The 16,776-nt window shown below is 53.6% G+C and overlaps 1 protein-coding gene and 1 non-coding gene across 2 annotated transcripts; one reads left to right on the top strand and one right to left on the bottom strand.

Annotated features, from left to right (window-relative positions):
- Positions 1-215: 215 nt before the first annotated feature.
- LOC123636177 lies at positions 216-319 on the bottom strand. The gene has a single exon (XR_006734383.1). It is a non-coding gene; the product is annotated as a U6 spliceosomal RNA (small nuclear RNA).
- A 366-nt stretch (positions 320-685) lies between these two features.
- Positions 686-13,283, top strand: THEMIS2 (thymocyte selection associated family member 2). The gene is made up of 6 exons (XM_045545800.1): positions 686-810; positions 3,134-3,274; positions 5,869-6,279; positions 8,304-9,367; positions 11,564-11,717; positions 12,283-13,283. Exons 1-6 carry the CDS (start codon positions 717-719, stop codon positions 12,336-12,338), a joined length of 1,920 nt encoding a protein of 639 aa, XP_045401756.1. The 5' UTR covers positions 686-716; the 3' UTR covers positions 12,339-13,283.
- Positions 13,284-16,776: the final 3,493 nt, after the last annotated feature.

Genomic DNA, 16,776 nt, shown 5'->3' with positions numbered 1-16,776 from the left:
TTTGCCTAAAGTCATATAACAAGCAAGAGGAGGAGCTGGGATTTGAACCCATGTTGGTTTGACTCCTGAGGCGAAATAGACTAGCTTCATCCCATGCCCGCGGGGTTGGGAGAAGTGGTTGGTCTGTCTCCTAAGCAGATTCTCTTTCGCCCAAGGAAAGAGAAATTATTTTTAATACTCAGAAATTTTTAGCTTTTTTTCTTTTTTTAAAATTTAAATATATGGAACCCTTCACGAATTTGCGTGTCATTCTTGCGCAGGGGTCGTGCTAATCTCTGTATTGTTCTAATGTTAGTATATGTGCTGCCAAACTGGGCACAGAATTCTTAACTAGAATTGTTCAAAGGATATGGGCGTCCTGGAACGGTAATGAGTTCCCCTTCACTAGGAGTGTCCAAGTAGAGGACCTCAGTGTGTCCTGGAAGGGACATTCAGGAGAGGTGACACTACATCTTCCTCCCGAGACCCAAAGGACAGGGCTGTGTCTCTCCTGTGAGACCAGAACCACACAAGGCGGCCGGGCCTCCGGTTCTGACTAGGAGCACCGGGAGGTGGGCGTCTGGGCTTCTCTTTCAACTTCAGCACCGCCCTTCCCTCCGGGGGTCCCGCGGGGCCCGGGCGGGGCGGGGCCTCTGCGGGGCGGGGCGGGGCTTCGCGGGCTCCCGCGGGTGGGCGGCGTCCGGGTGCTCAGTCTGCGCACTGCGAGCGGCGGGACCATGGAGGCCGTGCCGCTGCAGGACTTCGTGCGCGCCCTGGACCCCGCCTCCCTCCCGCGCGTGCTGCGGGTCTGCTCTGGGGTCTACTTCGAGGGTAAGTGGGGGCCGGGACCCCTGCGAGCGCGTCCCCGCGGCGGCCGGGCTCTCCCCAGGTGTGGGGCGCGGGCAGAGGCGCTGGGAGGCGCTGGAAACCGGGGGGACTGCGCGGCGGGTTCAGATCCCGACGCCGCCGCTGCCCAAGCTGAGATTTGGGGCCACCTCTACCTCCCTGGACCTGGGCTTGTGCTTCCGTGGAATGGGGGATCGCCGACCTTCCCCGCAGGGGGGTGGCGCAAGCTCGGTGAGTTTGGGCGCAGAAGGTGGTTGCAACCGAGCAAGCCAGGTGGAACCGTGTGCGCATGGATGGGGCTCCGCCTGTGCGGGCGGCGCGGCGGTAGGGCGCCCTGATCGCTGCCAGAGCAGTCTTCCCGTCTCTCTGCCCTCGCACTCCTCCCCGCGACCCTTGTCTGCACTGTCCGCCTTCAGTCCCTCGTCCCACCTTGGCCGTCTGGTGGCTCAGGGGCAGCCTCAGTCTGATCAGCTCTTCAGTTCTCAGCTCAAATGGCTCTTCCTCCAGGAAGGCTTCCCGGCTCTCTGCTCCTTGCACGCCCGCACAGCTGCCCCTGCCTGCAGCCCCCTGGTTCACAGGGACTGGTACACAGCAAGCCCACAGTCACTTGATTATTGCCCCAAAGAGCAAGAGGTGAGGGATTGACAGGTCGTGGAAAGGAGAGGACGGTAGGGCAGGGGTGCGGGGGGCACGGGGGCGGGTGCCAGGGCTGCTCTGTGGGAAGTGGGGACCGTCAGAGTCGGGAGGTGGAGGTGGCGGAGAAAGGGAAGCAGGAGCTGCTGGGTGGGTGTGCGGGTTCCTTCCTTAGAGCTGACTTAGGCCTGAGGGCCCTGCCCTGCCCTGCTTCCCGCAGGAGGAAAACTTGCTCTGCCACGCAGCTTCCAGCAAAGTGTTTGGGGTCCCATGTGGGGTCCTAGACCAAGGCTGAGACACACGGAGAGAAGTAGGAGCCACCACCTCCCAGTGGTCCACTTAGGAATCTGACAGATCTGGGTTCAAATTCTGACTCTACGTCTGGGGGCTTCCTGCAGGCAGGCGCCTGGATCTCTTCGTTCTTCCCCCAGCCCAGGCTCAAGCCCCTCCAAGCCCAGGCACCCCTTGCCGGCCGGTGTCACAATACCTGAGTTTCCTCATCCTGCCTGAGCCGGGGTGGTGGGAAGTGGTGGAAGTCAGGGTGATGATGACTAGAGAAGAACTTGACCGGGCATGGGTGTGACCGGGCTGAGCGTGGAGGACAAATGGCCATGCCCGTGGGGGCCCGTGGTGGGCAGGACACTCAGAAGTGGTTGTCCCAGTGGTTAAGTGCATTTGATTACCGGATCATTACGGGCGACCCACTCAACCTCTCCAGGCTGAGTTTCATTATTTAGGAAATCAGAACTGCCGCCTACCGAAGGTCATGAGTCTGAAGTGTAGTGATGCATCGGCGGCTCTCAGCACAGTGCCTGGTATATATAGCACCGCAGCTGTCGCCCTCACCACTCTGGAAGGCCCACACCCTGACCTTGTAGACAGAACTGGGTTTTATGAGCCGTGTGCACTGTCCTGGGGATAAGGTTTCCATCAGTTTCTTGGGGCTGATGTGAAGGGCTCTGCTGGGGCTGTCCGGTGGCCTCAAGACCCCATCCCCGGCCGTCTCCTGTCCTCCGTCGCGGGATGGAGGGCCTGTGCCCTGTGTGTGAGAGAGATCGTCACTGAGTGCCTGCTGCACTCTCGACACTGCTTCAGCGCTTTGCACGGGGAACGTGGAGCTGCTGAGCCTTGCCCCCTGGGTGTCACCCTGCGAGTGCCCCTCCATTCTCTCCTGTGTTTCCTTTAAAAACAACTCATCTGAAGAAGAAAGGAAGGAGGCAGGAGGGCTGGGTACCCACCCTGGCTCTGGGTGACGTGCAGGGCACCACTAACCCTCTCTGAGCTCGACTTCGTAGCTGTACAATAAGGAAGTTGGGAGTCACTGGGTTATTTACCCATGTGTGGATTTAGCACGTACTCAGAGGCCAAGCCCTGTGCTGGCTGCAGTGATGTTGAGATGGATCTGCCCCACCCATGAGCGAAGTTTAGGAGGCTCAGGAAGTGAGAAAGGCCAGAGAAGCGCACACAGGGGGCGCATCCAATGCTAAGAGGAGGCAGAGACGGCTGAGGACGGCTGAGCCAGTGGACCGTAGCAGGGAAAGACAAGGAAGGGCGTTCGGGCAGCAGGAACAAAGTGTGCAAAGGTGTGGCAGAGCACGGTGTGTTGGGCACAGGACACAGGCCGCCCAGCACATGGCCCTTGCCCAATGGGGAAACTGAGTCCCTGTCTCCACAGGCTCCATCTACGAGATCTCTGGGAATGAGTGCTGCCTCTCTACAGGGGACCTGATCAAGGTTACCCAGGTTCACCTCCAGAAGGTGGTCTGCGAGAACCCGGGGACGGGTCAGACCATGGAGCTCACCCCCAGTTTCCAGGGTAAGGTGGGCCCCTCTGCCTCCCCACATGCCCTGACACCCTCCACGCCCCTGTGGGCCATTTGTGGGCTTGCCAACCCCAACACTCACTCCCACGCCTCTGGGTTTGCCCTTGAGGCTCTCACATCCACCACCACCCAGCCTCAAGGCTGGGGATGTCCTCAGAGTGGTCTGACAATGTCCTGAGCCTGATGCGGTCACACCCTCTCCCTGTCCATCTCTCTGATCACATCTGCCTCTGTTCCAGGTCTTTGTCCAGGTGCCTGTCTCTGTGTTCATTCACAAATTCACTCACCACACATCTGCAGACACCCATGTGTGCCAAGCCCTGTGGAGGCTGGGCGGGGGGCTCAGGATGAACCAGGCTCAGCCCTCGCTAGCGGGGAGCTTCTAGGCTGGCAGCGAGAGAGCAACAGTAGAAGCAGGCATGAGCTTTAGAGATGGCTCTGGGCAAGAGGAACCTGCCCCAGTGGTCTGTGAAGGCCTCCTGGAGGAGGCAGCTCCTAAGTCAGAGGAAAGACCCCAGCTAGAGGGAGTAGCATGTACACATTTGGTTCTCACGAAACCCCAAGGAGCTCAGTTATCACAGGAGGTGGACCAGGGGCCTGGATCCTGAAGCCAGCAGCCTGCATCAGCTCCTCTGTTGGCTACCAGCTGTGGTCTTGGGCAAGTTCCCGGGACCTCTCTGGGCCTCAGCTTCCTCCTCTGTAATGGCGGGAATCAGGCTTGATGTGAGGAGTAAATGAGTTAGATGGGGGCTGGGGTGAAGCAGGTGCACCCTGAGGCTCTGAGGGCTGGCTTTTTTTTAGACAATTATTTTTTTTGTCGCCTGGGCTAGAGTGCACTGGTGTCAGCCTAGCTCACAGCAACCTCAAACTCCTGGGTTCAAGCGATCCTTCTGCCTCAGCCTCCTGAGTAGCTGGGACTACAGGCATGTGCCACCACGCCCAGCTAATTTTTCTATTTTTAGTAGAGATGGGGTCTCAATCTTGCTCAGGCTGGTCTCGAACTCCTGAGCTCAAGCGATCCTCCCGCCTCGGCCTCCTAGCGTGCTAGGATTACAGGCATGAGCCACCATGCCCACCCCCAGTGAGGGTTTTTAATAGGGAAGTGATGTATTTTGTATTTTGAGGTTTTTCTTTTTTCCTTTTTGAGACAGAGTCTCACTCTGTCACCTGGGCTGGAGTGCCATGGCGTCAGCCTAGTTCATGGCAACCTCAAACTCCTGGGCTCAAGCAATCCTTCTGCCTCAGTCTCCCGGGTAGGTGGGACTACAGGTATGTGCCACCATGCCCGGCTAATTTTTTCTATATATTTTTAGTTGTCCTGTTCATTTCTTTCTATTTTTTAGTAGAGACGGGGTCTCGCTCTTGCTCAGGCTGGTCTTGAACTCCTGAGCTCAAACGATCTGCCCGCCTCGGCCTCCCAGAGTGCTAGGATTACAGGCGTGAGCCACCGCGCCCGGCAAAATAATCAGATTTACAGAAGACTTGCTCAAACTTCTGTTCCCCCTTTATCCAGGTGCATCAATTGTTGAACATTTGTTACATTTGTTCTCCCTCTCTACACACATATGTATATATGAATATATTGCTATATGTGTATGTGTACATATGGATATATTTTTTTTGAATCATCTGAGAGTAAACTGCAGACATGATACTCCTTTACAACTAAATATGAGTCTTAAATGCTCTAGTGTGTATCTCCTAAAAGCAAGCACCGTCACTCACAAAACTGTTGTTCAGTGACCAAATTTAGGAAATTTAACTTTGGTGCAATACTATTGTCTAATCTGCAGCTTGTATTTGAATTTCAAGCACTGTCCTAACAATGTCCTTTATAGCAGTTTTCCCCTCGATCCAGAATCCAGTCCTGGATCGTACGTCATATTCCGTCGTCCTATTTCTTTCGCCTCCTTCAGGCTGGAACAGTTGCTCAGCCTTTTTTTGTCTTGACCTTTTGGAGACCCCAGACCGGTACTTTTGCAGAACGTCCCTCAGTCTGGGTTTGTGGGTATTTCGTTGATGAGATTCAGGTTGTGGGTTTGGGGCAGGAAAAGTGGGAGCAGCTGGGCAGCCAGTGTTGGTGGAGGGAGGCAGGGGTGAAGGGGGTTGGTCAGAGGTGGCTTCGGCCAGTAGCTCCTGGGATTCTAGTTGGGGAGAGCCAGGGCGCAGCCCCAGGGTGGGGGCGACAGGTTCTGGATGCGCGGGATTGGAGCTGGGGCCAGGCTTCTGGAGGGAATGGTACACGGATGACGTTAGAGGCAGCTGGGGGTCAGGAGGTAGGGAATGTGCGGGTCAGGTGTGCCTGTTGGGTTATGTAGCCCCCTTTTGTTCTCCATGTTTCTGGCAACAGTCCCTCTGGGTCCCTACCCACCCCCTGCTCCTCACTGTCCATTCACGCACTGTCACCTTCTGCCCTCTGTCCCCCAGCCCCGTGGTGCGGATGTCCGGATGCAAGCCCACCCTTGACACTGGTCCCTGGGGACCCTGGCTGGGTTATCTGCAGGACCAGCCCAAGGCCCGGACCCAGCCAAGGCCTGCCCCACCCTGATACCCACGGTGACTCTCCCCTACCCTCTGTCCCCCACAGGCTACTTCACTGCCCTCACTAGCCCCCAGAGCTACGGGACGCTGGAGGAGCTGGTCTCTGCCACAACTTGGAGCTCCAAGCAGCTGCCCATTTACTTCACGTCGACACACAGGATCATCACAGAGGCCAGGGTGGTGACTGAGGACGAGCTCCTCATTTTTGAGGCTGTGGAAATGCACCTCAAGACCCGCTGTGCCCGCTGTGTCCTGGGATTGGGGAACCAGCAAGTCATCCTACATCTGCCCCTATCCCAGAAGGGGCCCTTCTGGACGTGGGAGCCCAGTGCCCCTCAAACCCTGCTCCAGGTCCTGCAGGACCCGGCCCTGGAGGACCTCGTCCTCACCTGTCCCACCCTACCCTGGAACTTCCTGGTCCTGAGGCCCCAGTATGAGATCCAAGCCATCATGCACAGTGAGTGGCCTGGGCGGGTGGATGGGGCTGGTGGGGAGGGGAAGAGGGGCGCCTGGGGAGCTGCTCTGATGGAAAACACCCCCATCCCCGTGATAGCCTCGGAATTCCAGGTGGCCTGCCAGTATATATATACACTGAAGTTACTACTATTTTTTTTTCTTTTTCCTGAAACCTCTGTGGCAGGATGAAGTTATTTTTATTGCTGCTCAAATGATCTCAGCTTTGGCTAGTGGGAACCTCCTTTTCAAGTTGGCTCCTGAACCTTTTGACCTACCTGTGTGGTCTTGAGCCGATTTTCTTGTGTACTAGTGTAACACGTTTCAGGCTCATCTTTTTTTTTTTTTTGAGACAGAGTCTCGCTCTGTTGCCCGGGCTAGAGTGAGTGCCATGGCGTCAGCCTAGCTCACAGCAACCTCAAACTCCTGGGCTCAAGCGATCCTACTGCCTCAGCCTCCCGAGTAGCTGGGACTACAGGCATGTGCCCCCATGCCCGGCTAATTTTTTCTATATATATTTTTAGTTGGCCGGATAATTTCTTTCTATTTTTAGTAGAGACGGGGTCTCGCTCTTGCTCAGGCTTGTCTCGAATTCCTGACCTCGAGTGATCCACCCGCCTCGGCCTCCCAGAGGGCTAGGATTACAGGCGGGAGCCAACTTGCCCGGCCTCAGGCTCATCTTGAACGTTCATTTCCTCCCCAGGAACTGGTTAGCTCCTTCCAGGGAGCTCTGGACCATTTTAGTGGGAAATGGTAGTGAGAGACTACCAGGGGGCCAGAGGTTTTAATGGTGGGCAGGGCTTTGCAGGCTGCCCTGGACAATGGGGCAGTGCAGGTATCCGTACGCCAGTTGTGAGACAAAAGCTGGGCAGCATAAGGACCCCCATGTGCCCAGCTACTAGCTTCAATCAACCATCAGCTTAGTTGGCACAGAGCAAAATTTCCAACAATGTGACCTGAGGGAAGTTGCCACCCCTGTAAGCCTCAGTGTTCTCATCTGTAAAATGGGGAGACTGTTCCCTGCCCTGCCTTCCGTGGGGTGTGGATCAAACCACACAGTGGGGGGGCCAGTTCTCCTGCCGTCTTACAGAGCCACTCCTGAGCTGCCACGTCGGGATACTCACCAATGCCCAGAGAGGAAATAAGCTGCCCAAGGTCACTTAGTGTTTTCCTTAATTTGATTTTATCTCTCTATTTAAATCCAGAAAGCATTTGGAAAGGCAGCTAGTAAAATTACATTCAAAATTAAAGTAAAATTTAAAAAGTGGTTGAACTGAGTGGATATTTGATATTAAGGAATTATCAAATAATTATTTAGATGCAGTAAAAGCATTGTGGTTATTCTTTTTAAAATTTTTGGTATAAATTATCCTGTCTTCTAGCAATCACAGTGTAAGAGTCACATGTGTGATTATTCCGATTCAGAATAATCCTGTGGAGGGGAGTGGCTGGAGGTGTGGATGGAAGTAGGTGGGCCGCGAGTTAGATGCTGCAGCTGGGCGCTGGGCACCTGCGAGTGCATTATACTGTTCTAGTTCATAAATGTTTAAAAACATTTTTTTAAAAAAGGTTGAAGGGCTAGGCGAGGTGGCTCACACCTATAATCCTAGCACTCTAGGAGGCCGAGGTGGGAGGATCGCTTGAGCTCAGGAGTTTGAGACCAGCCTGAGCAAGATGAGACCCTATCTCTACAAAAAATAGAAAAATTAGCCCGGTGTCATGGCATGCTCCTGTAGTCCCAGCTACTCGGGAGGCTGAGGCAGGAGGATCACTTGAGCCCAGAAGTTGGAGGTTGCAGTGAGCTACGATGATGCTACTGCACTCTACCCAGGGTGACAGAGTGAGACTCTGTCTCAAAAAAAAAAAAAAAAGGGGGGGGTGAAGGAAAAGAGTGGGTGAGGAATGTGGTACAGTAGGAAAACGCTCGTAGGAAAGAAGTCAGCAAGCCCAGACCAAGGCTCTCTGCCTGGGGTGGGCGGCCCCTGCTGGGGGGGCGAGCGGTGCACCCCTGAACGGCTCCCTCCACAGTGCGCAGGACCATCGTCAGGATCCCCTCCACGCTGGAGGTCGACGTGGAGGATGTCACTGCCTCCTCCCAGCACTTCCACTTCATCAAGCCGCTGCTGCTGAGCGAGGTCCTGGCCCGGGGGGGCCCCTTCCCCCTGTCCGTGGAGATCCTGGAAGTTCCAGAGGGGCCCCCCATCTTCCTCGGCCCGTGGGCGGGGTCCTTGCGCAAAGGCCAGAGGCTTTGCATCCACGGGCTGGCCTCGCCGCCCTGGCGGCTCCTGGCCTCAAGCAAGGGCCGGAAGGTGCCCAGACACTTCATGGTCTCCGGGGCCTACCGGGGCAGGCTGCGGCGGCGGCCCAGGGAGTTCCCCACGGTCTATGACCTCCTGGGTGCTTTCCAGCCAGGCCAGCCGCTCCGGGTGGTGGCCACAAAGGACTGCGAGGGCGAGACGGAGAATTCTGAGTTCACGTCTCTGTCTGTGGGTGACCGGCTGGAGGTGCTGGAGTCTGGCCAGACCTACAGGGCCCAAGGCGGGGACACAGACGTCTTGGTGTGCCAGCGGCTGAGTGATCAGACTGGGGAGGAAGACTGTGAAGAGGAGGCCAAGTGCCAAGAGCAGATCCTGCTGCCCCTCTACTTCCCCGGCAGCTTTGTGGAGGAGATGAACGACAGCCGGCGCTACAGCCTGGCGGATCTCACTGCCCAGTTCTCCCTGCCTTGTGAGGTCAAGGTGGTGGCCAAGGACACCAGCCACCCCACTGACCCCCTGGCCTCCTTCCTGGGCCTGCAGCTGGAGGAGAAGATCACAGAACCCTTCCTGGTGGTGAGCCTGGACTCCGAGCCTGGCACGTGCTTTGAGATCCCTCCCTGGTGGCTGGACCTGACTATTGTGGAGGTTGAGGGGCAGCCAGGCCGGCCAGCCGGGCCCCTCCCGGTAGCCACAGTGGAGGAGCTGACGGACGCCTTCTACTATCGCCTTCGCAAGTTACCAGCCTGCGGGATCCAACCCCCGCCGCCCAGACCCCCCAAAAGTCAGGGCCTCAGCGGGCAGAGGAAACAGAGCGGCCAGGACGGAGACGTCAAGGTACCATATAACAGAAGTGGGCAGGGAGGGGCCGCCTGTCCGGATCGTTGTCTCTTTGTCTGTCATGTTTCTCTTGCCATCGGTGGAGCTTGCAGTTCATAAACTCGCACACTTTGCACCCGTTACTCTTACTTGATCCTCACGATCCTGAGGTTGGTGTGATTAGCCATATTTTATGATTGAGAAAAGAGGACTCAGAGACCCTGAGACTCGCCTGAGGTCCCAGTTAGTAAGTGGGAGGCCTGAACTTGAGCATAAACATTCCAGGTTCGTGTGCTCTTCTTCCTCTCTGCTACCCCTGCTGTCACTCCTGAGTTCAAGCCGCATCGTTTTTCACCTGAACTGCCTCTTAGAGCTGTCAGAACGGCCTCCTAAATCCTTCCCTGGTCACTGATGGCCTTGGCTCCATCGTCTAGAACCTTCTGTCACTCCCCATTGCTGGAGAATAACGCAAACCCCCTAATGGGCATCAGGGTTCTTTGTAAGCCGACTCTAGTCTCACCTGCCAGGCCCACCTCCCGCCACCCATTCTGCGGTCCCTGCTGCAGCCAGAGAAGCCCCCGCAGCTCCCTCAGGGAGCCGGGACCCACGCTGACCAGGCCTTCTGCCAGCAGCGTCCTTCCTCCTGCAGGCCCGCAGGCCGGGGGAGGCTTGAGTTCCCCCCTCGGCAAGGACGGTCCTGCCCCTCTTCTGTACTTACTTCTACTGCACATTGCCATTTGCAGTTAGCCTTGTCATTTGAGTGGCTTTCTCTGGCTAGAAAGAGAGTTCTGTGGGGACAGGGCCTCACCTGCTCCAAGGCCCGTGGGACCTGCTGAACAGAGCCAGCGGGGATCACAGATGGGAAGAGCAGCCTGCGTCCCCTTCACTCGCTCTGCAGCCTGTGCAAGCAGCTCCTTCTCTGAGCACCTGCGTCCTCTCCAGTAAACCTGAGATGGCGTCACCAACGGTGCTCTTCCCTTAGCTGCGTCCTACCGGGTGCTTTCTCTGCCGCAGGCCCTGACAGGCACTGTCACACCAGCTCGCACAACGCTTCTGAGGTAGACACTGGTACTCCCCTTTTACAGTTGAGAAAACAAGAAGCTCTGAGGGGGGTGAAGTAGTTTACCTGAGACCAGGTGGCCAGCCCATGGCGGGGCTGGGATGTGACATCGGGTCTCACGGGCTGAGCGCCCCACTGCTGTGCTCTGCTAAGGGGGGGGAGGGGACGTGCTGGATAAAAAGTACTTTGGAAACTGCAACACACATACTGTTTCGGGATCTTGAGTGACTCGTACTTAGTATGTGTGGGGAGGTGGCAGGATGGCTGTGGAGGCTGAAGGCTGAATCCTGAGTGAGGAAGGGGCTCCTGTGTGCGGTGGGAGTGGGGCAGCTGCTTCCTGACAAAAGCTAGAGTGGGACATCTGGAACACGGGCTGGTGACAGTGCTGGGAAGGGCACAGCACAAGGAACTGAGAGGCCTCAGCCCGAGTCTCAGCTGCTGAGGGAGGGACTTTAGGCCCAGTCACTGCTGTTGCCCCTGAACCAGTAACTTTTCCTCTCTGGGCCACGGTATCCTCCACTGCCGACCGGGCAGTGGTACCGATTGCTCTGCACTGCATGGCCTGGTGCAGACGCCGCTGGCTTTAGGGCTCTCAGACATGGTTCTGGGTCCAAACCTTGGCCCTGCTACGCATCCCCGGCGTGAGGTTTGACGAGGCACGCTCTCTCTTCATACGTCAGTGGGGGATGGAAACAACCACGCGGAGGGCCACCTGAGGATTGAATGAGCAGACACGCATACGACATCCGGCCACCGTAGGGATTCAGTAACAGTCCTCTTCCTCCTGGGGCCCCTCTCCGCTCTGGCGCTGCCATGAGGCTTTGTGACTGCTTTCCGCGGTGTCTCCACTTTGCTTTTTCCCCTTCAGCAAGAGAATTAAAGGACACTGACCAAGCCCCTCAGTGGAGAATCCCAGGGACATCTGTCTCTCCAGGCCCCAACCCTATCCTCACCTCCCACCCGGACCCTCTTCTCCCTTGTCTGGAATATTTCATGTGCTTCTAGCAAAAATAGCTGGGTCCTGAGAGGCCCTGCCCTGAAAAGGAAGTAGAGAGGGAAGCAGAGGAAGTGACATTTTAAGTGAATTACATTTCATGGACTGTACGTCCCCATTTCTTGGGACCCTGCTGACTTCTGCTCTTTTTCTTCCAAAGTCTTCTCAAGTCTTAGAACGGCAGGAACCCCCTCTGCTGCCCAAACCCAAGGCAAAGACCTTGCCAGAGTCCACCAAGGACAGCTTGAACATGTACAGCAAGATTCCTGTCAACAAGGGCCTCAGGCCCACCAAGTCCAAAACGCAGGATGCAGGTGAGTCCTTGCTGGCCCCTGCTCACCCTTGGCCTTGCTTCTCCCCTCCCCCCTGGCTCCTCTGCAGCTTTTGCCTCTGATGGCCCTGCCCCTGGGCAGACCCCTCTGTGGTCCCAATCTGAAGGATAGGCCTATACAGGCTGGGCTCAGGTAGAAAGGTCCCTACTGTCTCTGTCCTATGGGCTCCAGAGCCCTGGCAAGGAAAGTGAGTTCAGGCCCTGACATGCTACCCTCCCTGCAGCATACAGGACAACACAGGGGTTACAAAGTGTTGAAACAGAACAAATAGTGGTTTCTGGGCTAGCAAAGACTTTAGAGCATTCAGGCCAATTCCTTCCTTCTACACGTGAGGAAACTACACCCTAAAGAGAGGAAGGAACTTGCCTAAGCCAAAGATCCTCATTGACCTTTTATTTGCTTGTTTTTGTAGAGATCAAGTCTTGCTGTGTTGCCCAGGATGGTCTCAAACTCCTGGCCTCAAGGCATCCTCCTGCCTTGGCCTCCCAAAGTGCTGGGATTACAGGCGTGAGCCACTGCAACCAGGCCCTCATTGACTCTTTTGCAGACGACGATGAACACGATTATGAAGAAATACTTGAGCACTTTCAGAAAACCCTCTAAGGTGCTGGAGGAACCATGCTTCCTAACTGCTGCTTCTCAGGGAATCTGAGACACCGGCCAACCCTTACAAGCCTCTAAAAGACCTTGGACAAGATCCTGCAGAAATCAGACTGCAGACACGGAATGGCTTTGTGGGGACTGATTTGAAATGGGATGGCTTCCTTCGGGTTCCAGGCTGAAGGCTGGCTTATGTGGGCCCGGCACGCCCTCAGCCTGAGCTTTGGTATCCAGAGGAGCGAGCTGGGTTCCACTCAGTCCTGTACCCCGACCAGTGGTCCCACTGGCTGGTGCAGAGAGGAATCAAAGAAGCCACCAACCTTGATGGCAGCACAGTGCCAACTGCCTCTCAGTAAAGGGGATTCAGTCCTGATCACACTGCACTGACAGACTTTTAAAAATGTTTGCCACCCCCCTTTCCCTCCCTCTTGCTCCCACCCGCCAGGCTCCAAGCACCTGAGAGACCAGAACTGTGTCTTCCTCATCTCTGTAGCACTTAGCACATAGGGGCTGTATGAATGAATGTGGAAACCTCGCTTCAGGAGCAGAATATTAGGACCTTGCCCCCCTAAAGCTGGTAGTAAAATGAGGGGAGCCAGTTCCAGGCCTTAATGGAGATCTGAGGCTGTGAAACACTGGCAGGTTTCATCAGGTGGTGCCAAGATATTGTCACAATTGTGATTATCCAAGATTACTTCATTCTAAAGCCATAGAATAAAAATGACATCACTGGGTGCAGTAGTGTGTACCTGTGGTCCTAGCTACCTGGGAGGTTGAGGTGGGAGGATGGCTTGAGCCCAGGAGTTTAAGACCAGCCTGGACATCACTTCAAAAAATTAAATAGGCGTGTGTTGCTTAGTTCCCAAATATTTAGGGGTTTTCCAGATATTTAAAAAAAGAGAAAATCTGAGCTTCTATATGAATAATAACATATCATTTATTATGTTCTGCCAGTGTGCCAGATCCTTTACAAACTATATCTGAATCTTTAACTTCCTGGGGTAGACAATGGACTGATTTTAAAGATTGAGAAACAGAGCTGCGTGAGGGTGGCTCATGCCTGTAATCCTAGCACTCTGGGAGGCTGGGGTGGGAGGATCACTTGAGCTTAGGCGTTGGAGACCAGCCTGAGCAAGAGCGAGGCCCCATCTCTACTAAAAGCAGAAAAAATGAGACAGATGTGGTGGCATATGCCTGTAGTCCCAGCTACTCGGGAGGCTGAGGCAGGATTGCTTGAGCCCAGGAGTTTGAGGTTGCAGTGAGCTAAGATGATGCCTCAGCACTCTAGCTAGCCTGGGTGACAGAGTGAGACTGTCTCAAAAAAAAAAAAAAAAAAATATTGGGAAATAGGCCGAGTGGTCAAGGGCCTCAGGAGGCCAACTAGCGGGGCAGGGCGAGGACTTGGAAAGCATGAGACTGGGTGAGGATCCCAGCTCGCCACCCTCCTGCTGGGACTGTGAGCAAGTTATTTTAACCTCTCTAAGCTTCAGTTTCTTGACATGTCAAAATGAAACTAATAAGTTATCTACCTCACAAGATTGTTTTAAAGATCAAATGAGATAATCATTGTAAAGCATTTAGCACAGTGCCTGACACATAGTAAACACTCAATAAACATGTTAGTATCATTATTGACCAAGATCATGTAGCTTAGCCCAAACTCTTGCCACACCTCTATAATGTCTCCTAGTCACGAAATTCATCCCAGTGTCCTGCTGGTAGTCACTGAAAGAAAAAAAAAAAAAAGAAATTCATCCCAGTGTTTAAAAACATACCATTTTCCTAGACTGTAGAGACAGAGTGTACTCACTGGAGAGCTTCACTGTCTGGTTTAGTGGCAATTAGAGAACAGATACAAGCTTTTGTCCGTGTAGACACTAACTCAGCTTCCAAGGTCAGTCTAGGCCTGTTCGATGAGGCAAGACCATGGGCTGTATTTCCTGGAAGTGGTGGGGCTTCTTTGGTTTGTGGGTGATACAGTCATAGAACTAAGCACCACAGTCAGCAGAAAATATAGGAGACAGATAAAAAGATGATCTAAGTCTCCAGCTGGAAGAGGGTCAGATTTCCAGCTCCACTGCACCTGGGTGTGTCCTTCCTTTACCTAACATCTCTCTGGGCTGCCTGGACCCACTGCATTCCCCAGGCCTCGGGGCCCCCACACTCCAGCATGGAGTTCTCCAGGTGACTACTGAGTGGGTCCTACAGGCTACTGGGCCAGGCTCCAGTATCTGGCACCCCATCCTCACCTGCGCACCAGTTCCCACGACCTCCTGCAGAGAGCTCAACCCACAAAGACAGTACTGTAGGGAGAAGGAATGAGCAAGAGAGTGAAAGATCCTTCCTCTTTGACACGGGACGGGACGGGACGGGGCCAGGCCAATGTGCAAAAGGCCACTAATTTTCACTTCCACATTTGTATTTAATCTTGACACAAAACTGAGCAAGAGGAGCAAGAAAGCCACAAACGGGGGCGGGAGAGAGGGTACCAGTTCCTGCAAAGTGGGCTTTCTTAGTAGCCAAGTGCTGCAGTGAGAAGCAGCAATCTTGGAGCAGCAAAAGCTGGGCTTAAAAGGAAAACATGATTGAAAACCACAACTGTGAATGTTTTATCAGAGCAGTGGGGGTTGGCAGGAAATGGATCAGAGGCGGATACTAGCCTCAGGGCGCTTTTGCTTTCTTTACCAGTGGGGAGGGTGACGTAACAGGGCTTGGGATTCCCCCGAGCAGTGGGCTCCAAAATGAGGAGCACAGACTCCTGGGAGTACGCAAGATGATCCACTGGGAAACAGAAAATAATTATTAGTACATCCTTTTGTACTTAGTTTTACTATTTTCCTGTCTATTTTAGAATGTTTTAAAATGTATATAACGTATTAATAGAGCAATAGATATTAACAATTGCTAAACAAATGAATATAAACTGGGGAAACGTGCTCAAAAATTTATCAATGAATTTTGAATTTCCCCCAACTGCATTTTTAAAAACAAATCTTTCTTACTAATCCACATCAGACACTAATTCTTATTGGCCTTTCTCTAGTTAAATCCGTAAAGTACTATTTCCCAAGGAGCCTCATTTCCCACCGGTGTACATACAGAAAGATTCTCCTGCGAGCAGGCTGAATCCGTTGCTCGGCTGTTGACACTGGAGGTTCCTAAGAACTTGGATCATGCTGGTGTCTCAACAATGTGCTGAGAGAACACTACATGTGATGTACCAGGTGACCACAAATGCCAAGGATGCAAGTTCCTCCTACCCAAGCAGAGCAGCAGCTCTATGAAGGCTGGAGCTTGATCCTGCAGAGGAGCAGCCCGTGGGCCTTCCTGCCCCTGCTCGGAAATCACACAGCTCCTGCCAGACCACGGACACGCCAAGATGGCGGAGAATCCAGTATCACAGACCAGCTGCTCTGTGCTACTGTAAATGCTGAACTAGCAAGCCCTGTGCTGCCCATCTCTTTTTATGCTTTATATATTCCTAGTGCCTGACCAATGGGTTGACATATGTACCCAATAAACACTGAATTAACAAGCAGTTTTTGGCCAGGTGCAGTGGCTAAGCCCTGTAATCCTAGCACTCAAGGAGGTCAAGGCGGGAGGATTGCTTGAGGTCAGGAGTTTGAGACCAGCCTCAGCAAGAGCGAGAATGCGTCTCTACTAAAAATAGAAAGAAATCAGCCGGGCATGGTGGCGAATGCATGTAGTCCGAGCTACTCGGGAGGCTGAGGCAGGAGGATTGCTTGAGCCCAGGAGTTTGAGGTTGCTGTGAGCTAGGCTGACGCCACGGCACTCTAGTCCAGGCAACAAAATGAGACTGTTTCAAAAAAAAAAAAAAAAACCAAAAAACCAAGCAGTTTTTAATTGCTAAGTCATCATCTGATTCTATTAAAAGAAAAAAGACTTCCACTTACTGCTATTGCTTTGCCCATTTGATGGCACTAACCTGATAACTAGAAAGAGAAGTCCACCACCCATAAAAGTATCCTATCATGCATTCCTAATGCAAATATATATGATTTTACCTGTTTTTAGCCACTGTTCTTTCTTTGAGGAAATAACCAAAAATGGACACACTTGCAAATGAACATACTGGTTGACTGAGTTTTAAGCATCTGCATAGCTCCCCAGATAGAACTACTCTGTATGTATAGAACATAACAGCCAGATATTGTTCACTGTTAGAAACCAAGAGGGTGGAGCCTTCACACAGGTGCAAAATCTCATTTAGAAAAGCAGTAAAAGCAGATATAGCATTCTTTTGCATGTTACACTTCATTAACTTCATAACTGGTTCTTCCATTCAAAATGTAGCTTACTTTCTGGAGTTGTTAAAAACATCCCCGGGGCCAGGCATGGTGGCTCATATCTGTAATCCTAGCACTTTGAGAGGCTTAAGCGGGAAGTGCTTGAGGCCAGGAGTTCGAGACCAGCCTGAGTA

This window comes from Lemur catta, chromosome 3 (assembly GCF_020740605.2).
Source record: "Lemur catta isolate mLemCat1 chromosome 3, mLemCat1.pri, whole genome shotgun sequence".
Taxonomy (NCBI): Eukaryota; Metazoa; Chordata; class Mammalia; order Primates; family Lemuridae; genus Lemur; species Lemur catta.
This window is presented reverse-complemented; position numbering and strand designations above follow the sequence as displayed.